Source organism: Piliocolobus tephrosceles, chromosome 7 (assembly GCF_002776525.5).
Source record: "Piliocolobus tephrosceles isolate RC106 chromosome 7, ASM277652v3, whole genome shotgun sequence".
Classification (NCBI taxonomy): Eukaryota; Metazoa; Chordata; class Mammalia; order Primates; family Cercopithecidae; genus Piliocolobus; species Piliocolobus tephrosceles.
The window spans coordinates 87,736,344-87,756,827 of record NC_045440.1 but is presented as its reverse complement, the minus strand read 5'-3'; the positions used below and the strand labels follow the sequence as shown (position 1 = coordinate 87,756,827).

General features: G+C 37.1%; 1 protein-coding gene across 3 annotated transcripts in view; it reads right to left on the bottom strand.

The window, feature by feature from the left end:
* CNBD1 (cyclic nucleotide binding domain containing 1) overlaps positions 1-20,484 on the bottom strand; it is a 565,408-nt gene that overhangs the window by 509,958 nt on the left and 34,966 nt on the right. For all 3 annotated transcript variants that reach the window (XM_023222920.2, XM_023222919.1, XM_023222918.1), the window contains exon 3: positions 18,291-18,404. In XM_023222920.2, the coding sequence (XP_023078688.1) occupies positions 18,291-18,404 (114 nt within the window). The remainder of the gene's footprint in view (positions 1-18,290; positions 18,405-20,484) is intronic.

Here is a 20,484-nt window from a genome sequence, read left to right as displayed (position 1 = left end):
AATCTGAATCCAATTTGTGCTGATTTCCCAAAGCTGGGTCAAAAGGAAAACACCTGGGTCTAGGGGCAGGGCCCCTAAGACCAATTAACACCAATTTCCAAAAGCTAAACCAAAGGGAAAAACCGTATCTCCCCGAGTAGTAAGGATCAAAGGCTACTCTCCCTACAACCCTCCCTTCCACCACATCTCAGATAGAAAGGGAAGGTGCCCTGGAATGGCTGTGGGCCAAGTGGGGACCATCCCTTCATCTGCATAGGACTCCAATTCACCTCAGCCTTTAATTAGCCACAGACCAAGACCTTCATTGAGACAAGGGTAACTGATAGGGACTTCAAAAGGAGTATTTAAAACTTAGAAAACTTTGTAACTGGGCCTTTAAGCCGCTTGCTCGGGCCCACTCCCACCCTGTGTTTTCTTTCTTTAATTAAATCCCTGCTTTGTTCCTGTGTTTTGTTCCTTTGTTACCTTATTTGTGTGTTTTGTCCAATTCTTTGTTAAAAAAGCCAAGGACCTGGACAACTCACTCTCAAGACCCTCCTTCTGGTAACAGTATCACATATGACAATCTACTTGAAATAATAGTTATTATAACATTAATAGTTATTTCTTTTCTTAAATGTCCTCACCCCCATCCCCAGCATTGTAGTTTCTCCTTATTTAGTGCATACGTTCCTTCAATCATTTCCTGGCTCCTCTTGCTTCTTTCCTGTCCCCTTTGTCTCTGAATTTCTTCACTCCTGGTTGCTCCGTAACTCTAAATTAGAACATCTCTACCAGGCAGAGCAATTCACCCCTTCTCAGCACCTATACCCAGATGCTTCAAACCAAAGCAATCAGGAAGGAAGCATAAAACAAAAGGCCCTTCCTTTTAGCATAATCTGCCATTACTCAGTGGCAGTTATCATCATAAGTGGATTTTTTTTTAACGCAGACTTGAAACTTTCTTGTAACTTTCTACTTTACTGCAAGCAAATCTTATGCGTGTAGCCAATTTGTACAAATTGTCATCACTTGGTTACAATAATTCCCCAAGCCATCCAGGCTTTCCTTTTATGTCATGGTAGAAGGGTTGATTTGGGGTACAAAGGACAAGACCAAAGCATGGCAGAGACAATGTTAGATTTCTGTTAATATAAACTTTCTTCTTCCTTCCTTCATAAAACTTCCAAAAGTTCCAACTATTGCTCCTATGACCTGGCACGTCCACTTCTCCCTTGCCTTGCCTTTTTTATTTCTCTTTCTTCTCTTTCTCTTCCTTTCTTCCTTTCTGTCTCCTCTCCCACCTCAAGCCATCACTCCCATCTTGACACCCATGGGGGAGATCATTTAAGGTTTTGAAAAAAATTTTTTCAACAAGTTTCTGGTGACAACTACCAACTTGGGCAATTAGAGTATCAGCTAAGATGGCTTCGACAGCATTTAGATAATCAATAATGTGAAGAATTATCACATGTGGTTCTCTTTGCCTCAGATAATCTTTCTCTTCTTCTGGACAACTCTTATCCTTCAACTTAAACATTTCTTCCTCAAGAAAGCCTCCTCTGCTTCTCTGATCTTCCAGTACACCATCTGTCCTCAATGTAAGCACTCTCAATGCAACCGCCCCTGCCCTGAAGTCTTCCTCTGACACCCCCTGCACTGCACTTACCACCTCTTACTCAGACCCTGTCAGCACCACGAAGCTCTGAGCACAGAAGTCCTCTGACTTGCACTTAGCACACAGTTGGTGCTCAGTATATATTGTCTAACTGAATAAACAAATGACAAGTTATTTGACATAGTTTGGCTGAATCCTCACCCAAATCTCATCTTGAATTGTAGCTCCCATAATTCCCATGTGTTGTAGGAGAGACCTGGTGGGAGATAATTGAATCACGGGGGTAGTTTCCCCCATACTGTTCTTGTGGTAGTGAATAAGTGTCAGGAGATCTGATGGTTTTATAAGGCACTTCCCCTTTTACTTTGCTCTCATTCTCTCTTGCCTCCTGCCATGTAAGACATCCCTTGATCTGCCATGATCATGAGGCCTCCTCAGCCATGTGGAACTATGAGTCAATGGAAACTCTTTGCTTTAAAAATTACCTAGTCTCAGTTGTGTCTTTATTAGCAATGTGAGAACAGGCTAATACAGTATTATTGTGAGGTTTATTTTCAGATAGTATAAGTTTTATTTTTATTTTTATAATAAATTGGTACACTAGAATAACTATAGGACTGACAAAAAAAACAAGAGTACCTCATTCAACAGATTTTGGAACTCAGAGAAAATATGGGTTTTATAGTCGTAACAAGAATAATTTCATTTATTCTAATGTTAAATGCATACTTTCAAATAGCCTATGGTTCAAACATTTATTATTTAACCTGAGGCCAGATCCACACTAGCATGAAATAAGTACACTTAGATGTAGCTGTATCATATGGGTAATTTCAGCTATGCTAGAGAAAGAAATTAAGTCCAAAAACTCAAAAACTCAAAAGGAATTCACAAGTTCAAAATGCAATTTTGCAGAGACCTTTTTTTTAAGTCTATCAGAATCCATTTGCTCTAGGTTTTCAGTTGCTTCATCTCCAAATATTCATCTTTACTTTTGAACATTTTCTGCTCTCACACATTTAGAGAGAATTTATAATCCATCTAGACTATGCATACACTATACCAATGATTGTCTTAAAATGTGTTTGGGAAAAAAAAATGAGTATTACAGAGAAGCCCTTCATCATTTTAACCCAGATTAAAGCTACATGTTTACTGCTTTTAGATTTAGAAGTAAAATTCTCAGTAAAATTCTTTAATTCAAGCAGCTGGGATATCCTAGCCTCTTTAGAATCTAAAATTCAAACTTATGTATCAATTCTTTGCATAAAACATACTTTGACAGCTTTTGGTGTGACTGGCAATTTGGCTGACTGAGTATACCAACCATGAGAAACATTCTGAGTCCATGAGAAACATTCCCAACAGACCTCCTTGGGCCAGGCTGCCTTTGGCATATTAGAGAGTAGCCAGTGGAGTCCTGGGGCTAGTGCCAACCAAAATTATTGTGCTCTCCCCTGTTCAAATTATTAAGTTGTGTGTTGGTGGTATAGTGGTGACCATAGCTGCCTTCCAAATTACTGTAAGTTACATAACACAAACTAAGAGAAAATGATTTTACAAAATACTACCATTACCTGGATAAGTTATAAGCCTGGCAACTCCTAAACTTAGCAAGCTACCTCTTTCTCTCTTTTTCTTATCTGATTTAGTACCTAATTAAAATGGAACTTTTTAACATAATAGATATTGGTTGGACTTCATTAAAAGATCCTAAATTAAAATATACCCAAAAAATTCCAAACAGGCATGCTGTGCACATTAAGTGCAACATGCGATTGGTTGCTAAATTTAATAAATCAAGTATATTATGACCAAAGACCATACACAGTGTTGTAGTTTATCTAATTGAAATAAGCCCCTAGATGAATGAATTCATACTTTAAAATGTGGGCTAAATTCTCCCAGTAGAAACTTTTCCCAATAGAAAAGTTACAGTTTAGGGATTCTTTTTTTTTTTTCACTTTCTCAAAGAAGAAGAAACACATGAAATAGTAAGCTTGCTGTTCAAATTGTGGTCCATGAACTAGCAGCATTAGCATCAACTGGTAGCTTGTTAGAAATACAGAATCTCAGGCCACACTCAAGACCCTCTGAATTGGAATCTGCATTTTAATAACCTCCCCAAGAGATCTGTACACATATTAAAGTTTGAAAAACACTAATCTGAAGTTTATTGAAAGTCACTTTGACAGCAAAGTCAGCTTTCTGTCATTGACTGCCTAGTAATTCTACCTCTGTAAACAGTTAATAATTACCTTTTAATAATAAATTCCCATTGTTAAATTAAACAAGCAGGAGGCCACTAGCCTGAGGCTGTCTCAGTATTTTGAGTTCCTAATCAACAAACCACAACTTAACTTAGAATGTAAACAAACAGAAACCCAACTCAGGAGTATATGTTTTGTAAGAAATAGCTGGATTTTAGCCAATCACAAACAGCTAAGCTTCAGCCAATCACAGGTAGTCAACTGATTGAATCCTGCTCAAATACAGCAGATGTTTTATCACACCATTTGCAAATAAGGCAGATATCTTACTGGTCAGCCGGGTAATTTCTATACTTTGCTCCCTTGTTTGGCCTATATGAACTCACTGCTCACATGGCTGGTTGGAATTCTCCAAACCTCTTCTAGTGTTGAGTACTGCCTGATTCATGAATCATTCTTTGCTCAAATAAACTGTTACATATTTAATTTGTCTAAAGATTTCCTTTTAACACCATAAGGAGTGTGTATGCCACTATCATCCACAATATATATTTCTGGATCCCAAGGTGAATGAATACTGTGTGTATTTCTTTGTTTACATCGTTTTGTCTTCTACAGTTAGGGTTAACTGCTGAGGGCCTGAGAGGATTGTTTATCTTTCAGTCTTGTTGATTCATGACATTTCATTTTATAGGGGCATAATTAAAGTTCCAATTGCCTTTCTCTTTTTTTTTTTTTAATGATATTTTCAGAAACAAAATCAAATACCACATTTCCTGCAAGTGGAAGCTAAATAATGCATTCACATGAACATAGAGTGAAATAATAGTCACTGGAGACTCAGAACGTTGGGGCTAGGAAAAAGAAACTACTTAATAGGTACAATGTACACTAATTGGGTTATGACTACACAAAATTGCACTTTTACTCCCTAAATCTTTTTTTTTTTTTTAAAGAAAGAAAACATGTCTAATAGTTCGTTTTCACACTGCTGATAAAGATATACCCAAGACTGGGTAATTTATAAATAAGAAGAGATTTGATGGACTCACAGTTCCATGTGACTGGGGAGGCCTCACAATCATGGCAGAAGGCAAAAGGCTTGTCTTATGTGGCAGCACACGAGAGAATTAGAGCCAAGCAAAAGGGGAAACCCCTTATAAAACCATCAGCTCTCATGAGACTTATTCATTACCATGAGAACAGTATGGGAGAAATGGCTCCCATGATTCAATAATCTCCCACCAGATCCTCCCCACAACACATGGGAATTGAGGGAGCTACAATTCAAGATGAGATTTGGGTGGGGACAGAACCAAATCATATCAGCACGCTTATACTTACCTTTTGTAGCAGCATATGTAAACCTGTGTAATATGAACCAGTGAGGAAAGAAACATGTTCTAATAACATATTCTAAAGGTTTACTTACACAAATGTTTTTCTGTCAGACACTTCTATTCACTAAAAGAAGAGTGTATGATGCCTCTTTAAGAAAGCATGTTTACAAATAATTTTTTTTTAAGTCATGACAGAATCCATGCTGAATATGCTACAACCGTCATATATCCTGAGAGGTGGGTAATTAGGATTGCATGTTTTAAAGAGACAGGATCCTCTGCAACTTCTCATATTTAAAAGGCATTTTATTATGATTCCCCTTTATATGAATATAGTTTAAATAAATATTTTAATAGCTAAATAGATTAGTGGTATTGAAAATTTACTTAAATGCTAAGATGTACAAAGAAAAAGTTTATTTTCTATAAAGAATCTAAACCTTTCTCATGAGCTGATAAATCCTCTTCCTCCAATACCATTTTATGGTATCTCAGTCTCATTAATTTGAAAAAGTATAATTAGAAGAACTTTGTTTCTGTCAGGTAAATAAGGTTGTTTTAACAATTTTCTGTCAATTTCATATTTTTTTCTGGACTTGATTTGGGTGTGTGTTGGGGGTGGGTTGGATTGCTTACACGATTGTGGTTGGGGAGAGGAAGCTATCAGCTGATCATCATCATGTTCCTGTTGCAGAGTGGCCGGCAGGTTGGCTCTGGATTGGTATCTACTTAGGAATGACTGGCTTTTTCTGCTTCTGCATCCACTCTTAACTATCTTCCCCTCGTGTCATCAGATTCCTGACTCAGCAGCTTAGTTTTCCCCTCCCCAGAGTCCTACCACCCATCAATCCTACTGGCAAGTCATTCTACTCTTACCAGTGTTCATGGGAAATTCTGGACCCCCTCCCTGCATGCTAGACACAGACCATGGGGATCTAATGGCACTAACTTGAGGTAGATCACAAGACATCTGTCCCCACCAGTTCTGTACTATTCTCTCTTCCTGTTGAATGTTCTGTTGAGCCCAATTTAGGTCTTCCTGTACAGCAGTAATTTTCAAGAATCAACTACAAGTTATGTTTTAATTACTAAGGTCCTAGCCTGAAGCCAGGGACTCCAATTTACATAATGTCAGTGGACATATCTGGCATTAGTATTTTTCAAAACTCTTAAGGTGATACTAATGTGTAGTTCGAGTTGATTATCATTGTCCTAGAAGATACAGCTTCCTCAATAACTATCTAGATAGTCTTTCCTTTTTTCTTTTCTTTTTTGAAACAGAGTCTCACTCTGTCACCAGGTTGAAGTACGGTGGCACAATCTTGGCTCACTGCAACCTCCACCTCCCAGGTTCAAGAGATCCTCCTGCATCAACTTCCTGAGTAGCTGGGACTACAGGTGCGTGCCACCATGCCCAGCTAATTTTTATATTTTTTTTAGTAGAGACGGGGTTTCACCATGTTGGCCAGGCTGGTCTTGGTCTCTTGATCTCGTGATCTGCCTGCCTTGGCCTCCCAAAGTGCTAGGATAACAGGCATGAGCCACCACCTCTGGCCCAACTATCTAGATATTCTACACCCCTGACTGTAAAGATTCATACCAAGGACGGGAGTGGATAAAGATAAGCAATTCTTTAGTTTATCTCACTTTATCTCTATAGCTCTCTTCTTTCCCATATGCCTCTGTTGCAGTAGGTAGATAGTAAGGCATGAACAGGGCATTCTCCCCAACCCAAGAATGTCAGGTAACCATCAGGTGATAGGCAGTTGTTAACTACCTCTCTAAAATTGTAATTGGGGCTGGGCATGGTAGCTCACACCTGTAATCCCAGCATTTTCGGAGGCCGAGACAGGTGGACCACTTAAGGTCAGGAGTTCAAGACCAGTCTTGCCAACATGGTGAAACCCTGTCTCTACTAAAAATACAAAAACAATCATCTGGGCATGGTGGTGCGTGCCTGTAGTCCCAGCTACTTGAGAGGCTGGGGCATGAGAATCGCTAGAACCCAGGAGGTGGAGGGTGCAGTGAGCCAAGATTATGCCACTGCACTCCAGCCTGGGTGACAGAGTGAGACCTTGTCTCTAAATAAATAAATAAATAAAGTTAGCCGGGCATGGTGGTGGGTGCCTGTAATCCCAGCTACTCAGGAGGATGAGGCAGGAGAATGGCTTGAACCCAGGAGGGAGAGGTTGCAGTGAGCCAAGTTTGCACCACGGCACTCCAGCTTGGGTGACAGAGTGAGACTCCATTTAAAATAAAATAACATAATAATGGTCGCAGCCAGCACCACAGAAAGGCAGGCTCCCAAATGACAGAAAACACCTGAAACTAGTAATCAGCAGTTTTCTAATAAGATTCCAGTAATTGGGTGAAGTGGACTTACACATACACATTATGAGGTAAAATGGCAGAGTTTAACAGGACCTTCTGGGGACATTCAACTGGTAAAGGAAGCCTCAAGTGAGCATGCATACAACTCTAGTAAACACACTGTTCATGCTCACCTCTCAAGTGTCAGCAGGCCACTGTGGATGCAGACAGCCCACCCCAAGGGAAGAACCAGGGGAGAAGGAATACAAGACCCCAGAAGTATGCCAGCATATAAAACCTCAAGTCAAAGGTCAAACAGCACACTTGATCTCTCCTGTTGCCCACTTGGACCTCTTCTAGGTGTACTTTATGTCTTTTCATTCCTGCTCTGAAACTTTTTTTTTTGTTTGTTTGTTTTTTTTTTTTTTTTTGTTTTTTGAGACAGAGTCTCGCTCTGTCGCCAGGGCTGGAGTGCAGTGGCCGGATCTCGGCTCACTGCAAGCTCCGCCTCCCGGGTTTACGCCATTCTCCTGCCTCAGCCTCCCGAGTAGCTGGGACTACAAGCGCCCGCCACCTCGCCCGGCTAGTTTTTTGTATTATTTTAGTAGAGACGGGGTTTCACCGTGTTAGCCAGGATGGTCTCGATCTCCTGACCTCGTGATCCGCCCGTCTCGGCCTCCCAAAGTGCTGGGACTACAGGCTTGAGCCACCGCGCCCGGCCTCTGAAACTTTTTAATAAGCTTTCACTCCCGCTCTAAAACTTGCCTCAGTCTCTCCTTCTGCCTTATGCCCCTTAGTTAAATTCTCTCTCCTGAGGAGACAAGCATTGAGGTTGCTGCAGACCTCTTACTTAAAGTAATATTTTTCCTGCTCTATTCTCTGAGACCATGATGGCACATGGGATACAAGGAAGGAAACAGTCATAAGGGCATATATATCAAAAGTTAATACAAAAATATTATCTTCATTACATATATTTATCTCCCTACAGTATCTGTAACATCAACTAGAAAATGGAACCTTAGATTAATAGAGCTAAAAGGAGAACTGACTGTCATCTACCTGAGCATTTTATTTTAGATATAAGGTAACTAATGTCCAGATAGACTGACTTCTCCAAAGTCATATAGTTACTGAGTGGCAAAATAGACACTGTATGTCAAGGCAATGCACATTCACTCTAATGCACTCTTAATTATTAGCTGGATTCTAGTACTCATCTGAATTTCCAAAGAGTTCTTATACATCTTGTCTGGAAAGTTAATTGTATATGAATATATCATTATGAAACCACCACTGCAAAAATTATAACAATGAGAAAATTATGGCAATGAAGGAGTTTTCATCTGGCCAACCCTCATCTTGCCATTGACCTTCAAGCTGCCCTTAATTGTCCCTGGGCATGGGACAAGCTACCTTTGGGAGATATTTAGCTTATAGTTTAAATGATAATAGCCCTCCCCCAAAACTCAACTGCATTTGTAAAGCTAATGGAAGACCACAAGACTAGGAGGACAGAGGAGCCTGAATTCAGCTAAGATGTAGACATAAACAATTGCCAGCCATTATGCTGGAGGCCACAAGACATGCAACTTCTCCAATTATACCTGAAGGTTAACATCACTATTGTAGAAACTAAAATTGGCTTTTTGATATGTCTTTTCAGGCTTTTTGCGTGTCTAATGACACTATGGCTCTACCAGGACCCACCAACTGCTCCTATGGCCCCACCCAGAAGCCATTCAGCACGCAGGAGGACCATTTCCCACATTCCTATGGTTGCACCCACAATTAATAAGTAGCAAGCACTAATTTCCTAACCACCCATAACCCTTCCCCCAAACTACCTTTGAGAAACCCTAGCCCCCTAATTCTCTGAGAAACTGATTTGAGTAATAATAAAACTCTAGTTCCCTGTTCAGGTGGCTCTGCATGAATTAAACTCTCTACTGCAATTTCCCTGCCTTGATAAATCAGCTCTATCTGGGCAACAGTCAAGAAGAACCCATTGGACGGCTGTAATTATAATCTTTTTTCTACACTAGACATGTGCCATTTTGAGTTAAGCATCTTTCTTCTTTACTATTCCATTTGATACACTTGCTCAAGCATTCAATTCATATGAATCAACTATTCTGCTCTTTTTTCTGAGAGTGCACTTTAGATAAAATAATATTGATTTTGTGAAGTATATAGCTTAAGGAAAGTGTAGATTAGTTAGATATCATCCAAGATTTTTTTTCATTTTTATTCATTTGAACTCTTTACAAGAAGAAACTTCTTCACTTAATATTATATATCTGACTTTTAGTTTAACATTTTCTTCAAAATTAGCTAACTTTCATTTTGATTAATCGAGTAATCTGAATACAGTCATATGTTGATTTGATAGAGATACTTTCTGAGAAATGTATCATTTGGAAATTCTGTCATTGGGTAAACATCATAGAGTGTGCTTAACCAAATACAAATGGTATATCCTGCTACACACCAAAGCTAATATGGTATAGCCTATGACTTCTAGGCTACAAACCTGTACAACATGTTACTGTACCAAATATTATAAGCAAATTGTAATACAATGGTAAGTATTTATGTATCTAAGCATATCCAAACACAAAAAAGGTAGAGTTAAATTAAAATACAGGATTAAAGACGTAAAATGGTAAACCGGTAGAGGGCACTTCCCTTGAATGGAGCCTGCAGGACTGGAAGTTGCTTTGGGTGAGTCAGTGAGTGAGTAGGACATTATTGTACATACATGTAGACTTTATACACACTGTATACTTAGGCTACACTAGATTAACTTGTAAAATATTTTTCTTTCTTCAATAATAAATTACCCTTTGATTATGGTAACATTTTGACTTTATAAGATTTTTCATTGTTTTTAATGTCTTTACTCTTGCAATAACAGCTTAAAACACAAACACATTGTACAGCTGTATAAAAATACGCTCTTTGTTTCTATCTTTATCCTATAGCATTTTTCTATTTTTATAATTTTTTATTTTTATTTTTACTTTTTAAACTTTTTTTTGTTGTTGTTGTTACAAATACACAATTACAAACAGTAGCCTAGGCCTATATAGGGTCAGGATGATCGATATCACTGTCTTCCGCACCCATGTCTTGTCCCCGTGGAAGGTCTTCAGGGACAATAACACACATGGAGCTGTCATTTCCTATGATAACAATGCCTTCTTCTGGAATCCCTCCTGAAGGGACTGCCTGAGGTTGTTTTACAATTAACCTTTTTTTATATATAAATAGAATAAATACACTCTAAAATCACAATAAAAGTTATAGTAAATACATAATCAATAACATAGTCATTTATCATCATTATCAAGTATTATGTACTATACATAATTGTATGTGCTATGTTTTTATATAACTGGTAGCACAATAGATTTGTTTACATCAACATCATCATAAAAACATAAGTAATAGGTTAAAGTATGACATTACAGGCAGCTGTGAAGTCCCTGAGTGATAGGTAATTTTTCAGTCTCATTTTAATTTTAAAGGACCACCATGGTATATGTGATCCATTGTTGACTGAAATGCATGCAGTGCATAACTGCATATTGGAAGAAGTATTATAGCTAATAATTCAAATACATCATTGGTTTCCCCTTAGCTTCTGCCCCATTATTTTTGGTCTACACCTTCTAGAAAAATGTACCCCTCATTGATAAACATTTTGTCTAATATCTACCAATCTAATACAAATACTATACATTGTTAATCAGAATTTTTAAAAATGTTTTTTATATTTTAGTGCTGACTAACCCCTTCTGGAACTAAAATGGTCAAAATCTGGTAACATTTTTATAAAAGTCAAATAAAATTATAACAAGTAAGCAGCCTTCTTTGTAAATACTTCAATTTCCACCCCCGTAAAAATGTCACATTTTGCGTAATACTGACATTTTAATAATATTATTCTTCCAGTCCGTGGCATGGAATATCTTCTTACTTTTTTGTGTCCTCTTTAATTTTTTCATCAGCATTAAAATTTACAGTTTTCCTTGTAGAGACCTTTAAGTTCTTTGGTTAAATTTTTTTCATAGGTATTTTACAATTTTTGTGTCTATTATAAATGGGATTGCTTTCTTGATTTCTTTTCCAGATTGTTTGCTGTTGGCATATATAAATGCTACTGGTTTTTTATGTTGCTCTTGTATCCTGCAATTTTACTGCATTATTTTATCATTTCTAACAGTTTTTGGTGGAATCTTTAAGGTTTTCTAAATACAAGCTCATGTCATTTATGAACAAGGATAATGTCACTTCTTTCTTTGCAACTACAGTAAACAATAATCTATTGTATATTTCAAAATAGCTAGTAGAGAATAATTCAAACGTTCCCAGCACAGATAAATGTTTAAGATAATAAATATTTCAACTACCATGATTTGATGATTATATATAATATAAATTTATCAAAATATCACATGTCCAAAAATACATACATCTATTATTAATTATCAATAAAAAGTCACATTTTCAATAAATATATTTTTAACAAAGGTTTCCATAATTCTTTGGATGCTTATTATTTGTTTCCTCAATTACAAATGTTTCCTTAAACTTTTGATAGAGGAGCTAAAAATAAATTATTAAGGCAGATAGTGAGGGTGAAGGAGTCCTCAGCAAGGCTTGCCTTTTAACAAAAAGCGATCCCCAAATAATTTCTTTTCTAACAAAGAGCAGCCTGAAAAATCCAGCTGCAAACATAGATAAGCAAGCTAAAATCTTGCAGGGTGAATGCCAACAGCTGTGCCAATAGAAAAGGGCTACCTGGAAACCAGGTATGTTCAACATGGAGGCTCTATCTTCCCTTTTCTTTGTCACCACATGTACAGTAGAAAAGCAGGCAACATGGTGAGGTAGCGAACCCTTCTGCATAGTAAAAGATTAGGGTGAGGTAGCCAGATTCTTCCCGGGCTATGCAAACAACACACCTAATCCTAACCAGTTCTTTGAGCTATGTAAATGGCATACCTCATCTGACCAATTTTTTGTGGCCTATGTAAATCAAATACCACCTCCTCAAGCTCATCTATAAAACCTCCTGCACATTACTGGGGACCAGAAGACCCACTTGAGACCCCTTCTCTCTGCAGGAGAGAACTTTTCCCTTTCTTTTGTCTGTTAAACTTCTGCTCTTAACCTCACTCTCTTGTGTCCACGTCCTAATTTTCTATGGCCATGGAACAACAAACCTTGGGTATTACCCCAGACAATGAGACCACTTCATTTCTTTTTCACTCCTGACATAAACTGACCTAAACACACATTGATTAAAAATCTATGTCTTTTCTTATTGCTTAAAGGGTAGATATTAAATTATTGAAGTAAACAATGTAGCAACTTTTTAAATCACTGTGACTCTATGTATTAATGTATCTTACACCTAGGAAAGCAGTCATTGTTTACAGTGGCTATCTTCTTTTTGCAGGATGCTCCCCCTCCCCCTTTTCTCTTGCTAACAGGTTCTATGCCACTGGGCAGCCAATCTCAATCCTTTTTCAGGATTATTCTGGCTGAAAAAAATTCCTTTTTCTCTCCAGTGTTAGAGGTGTTACAAGTTCAAAGCTCCTGGTAACCATGTTCCCCGCCACACGGAGAAAGGTCACAATCACCAAGAGAGAATTGGGATAATCTATAAATATGAGCAGGGATGAGAAGTAGAGAGTCTGACAAGCTCTCCAGATCTTGTAACCCTTTTCTCTAAGGCTGGCTTTTCCCATCCTCCAGTAGGTTAGGTGAATCAATAGGCAACTTTTTAAAATGTTCCTCAAAGGAACTTATGTTCCTTTGAGTCCAATTTCTATTACAATTAAAAGTCTGGACTAATTCATGATCTAATCTAAAAACTGAAAGATGAATTCATGAAGATAAATTGTGCTTAAATAATTATTAGCAGGATTATTGCTTAAGGCTATCTCCCTTGAGAAGATCTGACTCATAAACTCTAGAGGAGCAAGGACCATATTCATCTTACTCTACACTAGCACAGTGCCTGCTATATAATAGCTACTTGCTAAATAATTGGATAAATTAATAAAAGAGTTGAATGTCAATATAGAAAAGGGTGGTTATACTGTCCAATTTAACACAAAATCGGAAGATTTCTTGACGCCAGAATGTTTCTCTTCTATGTATTTAAATCACAAACATCATGACTTTCTATCTTAAGCCAGGGTTCTCAGATTTTAAAAATATTTCTCATCATAGTACTGAGAATAAAGTTTGGAGAATATAAATTTGAGTAAATGTTCAAAGGCAAACAGATTGAGCTGTAGTTTACATATTCTGGGTAAAAATCACTGCAATATTTATTTAGGAATTTTTCAAGTGTAGAAAGTTACAATTACATTTAAAAAATGTAAACTATTTACCAAATTCACTTTAACAGCACTATTCTCAGGAAACCATCTAGTTCTACAATACTTCCAAGACTGTCATTAAAAAGTAAATGAAATATCAAAACAGTAAAGTTATAATTTTTGTGAAAAAGACAGTTCTAAAATAAGCATAGAATAGGTTGAAAGCAAAAGGACTCCCTAGCATTTTTTTTAAATTAGTACATTTATAATTATGTATTCTAAATATAAAATATAGATGTAAATCTGAGATTATGCTCCATCTTTCTGTAATGAGTTAAGATGGCTCAAATTGGCAATTCACATTTTGTTGTTGTTATTGTTTAAAAAAGACGACCATTATGTTTATTGGGAACAGGTAAGTCAATTATTGTACAGTATCATCAAAAAGAATTATTGGCCCTGCGCTGTGGCTTACGCCTGTAATCCCAGCACTTTGAGAGGCCAAGGTGGGTGGATCACGAGGTCAAGAGATCCAGACGGTCCTGGCCAGCATGGTGAAATCTCATCTCTACTAAAAATACAAAAATTAGCTGGGCGTGGTGGTGGGAGCCTGTAGTCCTGGGAGGCTGAGGCTGGAGAATTACTTGAACCTGGGAGGCAGAAGTTGCAGTGAGCCGAGATCCGGCCACTGCACTCCTGCCTGGGCAACAGGGCAAGACTCCCCCTCAAAAAAAAAATAGAATTCTTAGGATGATAATCGCAACATTGTTCATTTCATCTAGCCATTGGAATATGGAAATCATTTCATTTCACAGCCCCCTTTAAACATACTGGTACTTTATATAAAGTGAAGTTTCCATCTTTTTGTTGCTGTTGTTTAATCTATTTGAAAAACGGTAGATTTCTTGACAGATGGTATAATGTACATAAAACATCATTGCCATCAATAGTGCATGATAACAATGAAAATGAGTACAATTTAAAAGTGTTTTCAATGCATAACTCTGAAGTAGGGGATCAATATCGTCTGTTCTCCTTTTCTGAGTAAAAACTGAGTGTGAGTTAACAGACTTCTTTATTCAAAGTCGTGTTTCTGCTGTTGAGTGAAACAAAAACACAAAACCAAGTCTTTTGGGTCAAAACTGAGTGTTCTTTTTAAAACAACACAGCTTCCTCTCTATTTGATTTCCTACATATGTGAATATGCCAAAAATTTACCTTCTTATCAATCCATGAATAAAATAGCAGTACTTCCTCTTCTTATCCTATTCTTCAAGTTTTGTTCAAATAGAATTGTTTCTCAATGTCTCAGCCAGGTCTTCTGCTTATTTCATTTGTGTGCCTTGCTCCACAGGGACTTAATGTTTCTTTGTAGCATTTCTCCTAATCTCCTTGAATATGGCTGTCTTCCTTCAATATTTACTAAATGACCTGGCATCACCAGCTACCCACAGCCAGGCAGGTGCCTTATTTACTGTTGTAGCTATCACATAATATTTGTGTTAAATGAATTATAGTGTTAAATATGACAATGATAATAGGTAAATATTATTGATTAATAATTGTAACAGTGTAAATGTTGACAGTGTAGGTATTTAGTGTCTGCTAACTTGCAAGTTTCCTCATCAGTTTTATTCCTTCAAAAGATTCTTGGATTTACCTAAGCTCAGTTTCCATCATCAGGGTATCTATAGATATATCACACTGAATGAGGGACCCATGTATACTAAGCTTAGAAGAAAATTCACAATTTTCTTAATATATTTTAGGATATTCTACTTAATTCAACTTAAGTTGTGTTTTTGTTTCATTTTGTTTTGTTTTTTGGGGGGTTTTTATTTGGTTTTTTTATAGAGTCATGCTGTGTCTCCAGGCTGGAGTGCACTGGTGCAATCTTGGCTCACTGCAACCTCCTCCCCCCAGGTTCAAGCAATTCCCCTGCCTCAGCCTTCCAAGTAACTGGGATTACAGGTGTGCGCCACTATGCCTGACTAATTTTTTGTATTTTAATAGAGGCAGAGTTTGACCATGTTGGCCAAGATGGTCTCGAACTCCCAACCTCAGGTGATCTGCCTGCCTTGGCCTACCAAAGTGCTGGGATTACAAGTGTTAGCCACCACGTCCAGCCCCTAATTTTCTTCTGAGCTTCCACTTTCTCTCTTCTAATCTTATCCCATGTGCTTCATATAGTGTCAACAATATTCCCCACTCTTCAGGTGGACATGAAATTCAAGATTGGCAAATTCAGCACAGTGACAATCCAGGGATATGATATAATTTAATTAGAGATTTCAGTGAATCTCCTGCTGGGCCTGTTGCAGAACACCTCCATTCTCATCTGAATAATAAGATAAATGAATGTGGTCTTCCCAGACCTATTACATGATATGTGAAGATGAAACCAACCCAGCAAAGAGGAGGCAGAGATACAGAGAAAACTGAGTCCCGATGTCATCATTTAATGGTGAAGTTAGCTCTACAGCAAAACATTTCTAAAGTGTGATTCTTAAAATTCCCCTTGATTCTTAAGCTAATTTTATTGGCTTTTCAGGCACTTAAACAAATCTTAATTAGTATACTGTATCTTCCTAGTTCTTGTGTATTTGGCAGTCCACTCTTTATTTTCACATTTAAACCACACTTTCACTGTTAAAACACATTTGGGGTCTGTCTCTTTTCTTAAAAATATGAAGAGAGTATTTCATTACCAAGTACGTTGACAGCCACTGGGTGCCTCCCTGTGGTCCTCTCAAAGTTTAATATTTTAACTAAAGAAGCAGACCACTGCTGGTAGATTAATGAATAAATACGGGGGCAAGATGAACATATCAACTATCTATAAAAGCTCTTGGTCCCTTATTCTATAGACAGAGCTACATTTACAGGTCTCTTTCTAATCAACAAGATTAGAATAGAAATTGAGTATACTTGGAATCAAAAAGTACAAAATATTTTTATTAGATATTTCTAGAGTGATGTTAATTTGATAAATCACAGTATAAGCACTGTGTGATCATTCCAGGCAGGCTTACTATCTAGGGATGTAGTTTAATCTACATGACAGATACAGTGTTGGAAAAAGTTACATTTGAATTTCTGTTTTTATAAGATTTTATTAATTTAACAGAATTGTTCTTGAAAAGGCAGAGCAACTCCATCTCCCAGAGATTTTTCCCAATCAACTAATATGATATGTTTTACATAATACTGCCCTATGGCTATAAAGAAAAGAAAGGTATGGGATAATGAAATAGATCTATGTCTCTCATGATGATATCTTCCAACCCCTGGAAACATATTTGTTACAATAATTTTGTTTGAATTTTTACATTTGTATTGTTGATATAAATAAATGAAAACATATTCTTGATCAAATCCCTTACACAGCCAGTAAGCAGTTTGCCCATGGGGCAACACATATCTACTACTCACAATTATGGGTCAGTCCCTCTGTTAAATATTAGAAATAAAAATATTGACTAGTAAACACACAAGCAAAATACAGTCTTACAGATATGGCAATACAAGTTATTAGGGAGTATGGCAGTGGACTAGCCAAGGATGTGAAGAGGTCAAGTCTACTTGAATAGTATGGGGTAGGAGGTTTCCATATCCACTGTAAGATACTTAAGGAACAACAAAGAGAAGTGGGAATGCCTTTCTAGATCTGGTACTGCACTGATATAAGAACCTTACAGTTCCACTGGGCCCAGGGACAATTTGAGAGGAGCTGCATCACAATGTGATCTGGAAATCCATCTTCATCCTTTACTGCGAGGGCAGTTACACCTTCTGCAACACCCTTAAGTAATCTCATTCTCTGGCTAACACGGTGAAACCCCGTCTCTACTAAAAATACAAAAACTAGCTGGGCGAGGTGGCGGGCGCCTGTAGTCTCAGCTACTCGGGAGGCTGAGGCAGGAGAATGGCGTAAACCCGGGAGGCGGAGCTTGCAGTGAGCTGAGATCCGGCCACTGCACTCCAGTCCGGGCGACAGAGCAAGACTCCGCCTCAAAAAAAAAAAAAAATACATAAAGCACATCTAAATACAGGTCCACCTAGAAGCAGGAGCCAAGTAAAAAAGGCTTCACAAATGCCTTTTAGTGCCCCACGACTTTGTCATTTATACCTTGATACATGACACACCTCCGAATATCCTCCACCCACAAACACTCTAATCCTTTCCATTGGGAAGTTTCTCATGAAACCTTGTAGAATATTTTAATCCCTTTCGTAAAAACTGCTATTCATTAGTAAAAGGCAACAATTCTTTGACAAAAAGTTTAAATAAATATGATCCTTAGCAGTGGACACATATTTTTGCTGAACAAAAAATGATTTTACCCTTACAAACTAATTTCTGTTTCCTTGGCTGCTCCCTAGTGTAGAGGGCTGGAAACTGGTCAAATATTTTCAGTTTTGAGTTCCACTTATGTGAGCACAAGCACACTCATACACACTCATCAATCTTGCTTTCAAAAGAAGGTATCATTACCTTTGTTCCTCCTGTTTGAAAAGTTTAGGAAGTCTGGTTTTTTGGTGCAGGAATACTTTAGGATATTGCTTCATAAATGTATTGTGAGGTGATAAGGTATTGCTTATACTCCGGCTTAAAAAGAAGAGAGAAATTAAATTGTAAGTGTCATAGGAAAACAGCTTCCAAGAGAAAGATTTTTAACTCAATATATACTTATCAATTCTATACTGAATATTTAGTCTAAGAAGCAACTAACAAAAATATAAAATATCAATATTTTGTGCTTTAAAAATATCCAAATCTCAGTGAGAAACATTTTAAGAAATACAAAATGTATGATAATATATGATAATGTCAATGTCAAAATTTTTATTTTTGAAGTTGTCTTTTTAAAACTCATATTTCTATAATTGATTAAAGTTTTATATAATGTACTACAGAATTAAAATCCCCCTAAAATTATTTAAAATAGTTTACATCTACATTACTAGAGAGAATATTTATCTGAATCTTTGCTATCTTGTATTAAAATCTCATGCAGTATTTTTTAGGTCTAGAGTAAAGATGTGTTACAACAAAAGATCAGCATTTTCCAAATTCAGATCACTGAAATTACCTAAGATGCTTTTTGTAAGTAAAAATTTCTGATCCATTTATTGATAATCATAAACTCCAACAGTAGAGCCCTGGGTGGGCTCCTCTTTTTTAAATATATTCCTCAGGATGACTGTTATATGCGGCTACAGCTTGATCCATGGCAAATACCAAAAATGCCAATAAGCGAGATCCAGAGAATAGCAAATTGTCATTAAATGTTAGGTAATGATATTTGTTTCTGGAAAATCCACCACATTCAATTTTAAATTGACAACACCATGAAAAGTTTGTCAATTTTTTAAAAAATGCTAAACATTCATCTTGAGAGCTTATTTCAATAAGTATAAAAAATTATCATACTTCAAATTTAACATTGACAAACATCTTAGCCAATAGTTGCCGCATGACAATGAACATAAAAATCCTCAAGAAAAGGCTTTTTTAAAAAGTCTTTTTCATTTTTATTGTAAATAATAATGACACATTCTAAAATATTTATAACAGCTTTTTCTTCTCTGGATATGTTTCTAAAACACCATATTGATGCTTTACACAAGACAAATTCTACACACTTTAAAAATCTTATTTAATGTAACTTAATTGATTCAAACAACACAATATGATGTGATTTTCTATATTAGGCATTTTTATTCATTTTCTCACAGGGTATAGATACATTCACCAAGCATCAATTCTTTTTAAAATCTGACCACTGATTTATTGGAGGCTTCCCAGAAAAAAAAATTTTTTTTGTTTGGAACTCACATTCTACAATCATCTATTTTACACATCTACCTGTTTTTCACTGGATACTTGTTATATTTGAATCATTGTACTAAGATCTTTTACATTGTTTTGTATTATTGCACAATTTATATAACCTGACAATATGTTTTATTTGAGTTACTTTATTGACCCTTCTGCACAAAAAGAAACTGCAACCTTAATAGTTTGCCTAATTCATATAACTAAGAAGTGGAGGATACAGGGTACAAATGAAAACTAAATTTACTCCAAAACCCATTATTTTAACTTCTGGGATATTCTACCCCCCAATTAATAAAACATGTTAGTTCTTGCTATGTGCCAGGCACTCTTCTAAGTAATGTACATGTATCTTACCTGACTATATTAACTAGATACTCCTATCCATTTTGTTCCCGAAAAGATGCTGAGGTTCAAGGAGTACAAAAGTGTAGACATATGGGCCGGGCGCGGTGGCTCAAGCCTGTAATCCCAGCACTTCGGGAGGCCGAGACGGGCGGATCACCAGGTCAGGAGATCAAGACCATCCTGGCTAACACGGTTAAACTCCGTCTCTACTAAAAAATACAAAAAACTAGCCGGGCGAGCTGGCGGGTGCCTGTAGTCCCAGCTACTCGGGAGGCTGAGGCAGGAGAATGGCGTAAACCCGGGAGGCGGAGCTTGCAGTGAGCTGAGATCCGGCGACTGCACTCCAGCTCGGGCGACAGGGCGAGACTCCGCCTCAAAAAAAAAAAAAAAAAAGTGTAGCCATATGCAGCCTATGCTACAAAACTTGGAATCCTATTCCAATCTGTGATCTAGTTATACCATCTTTGGAGTGGCTAAAAAATTTATTACCAAATCCTAAGAC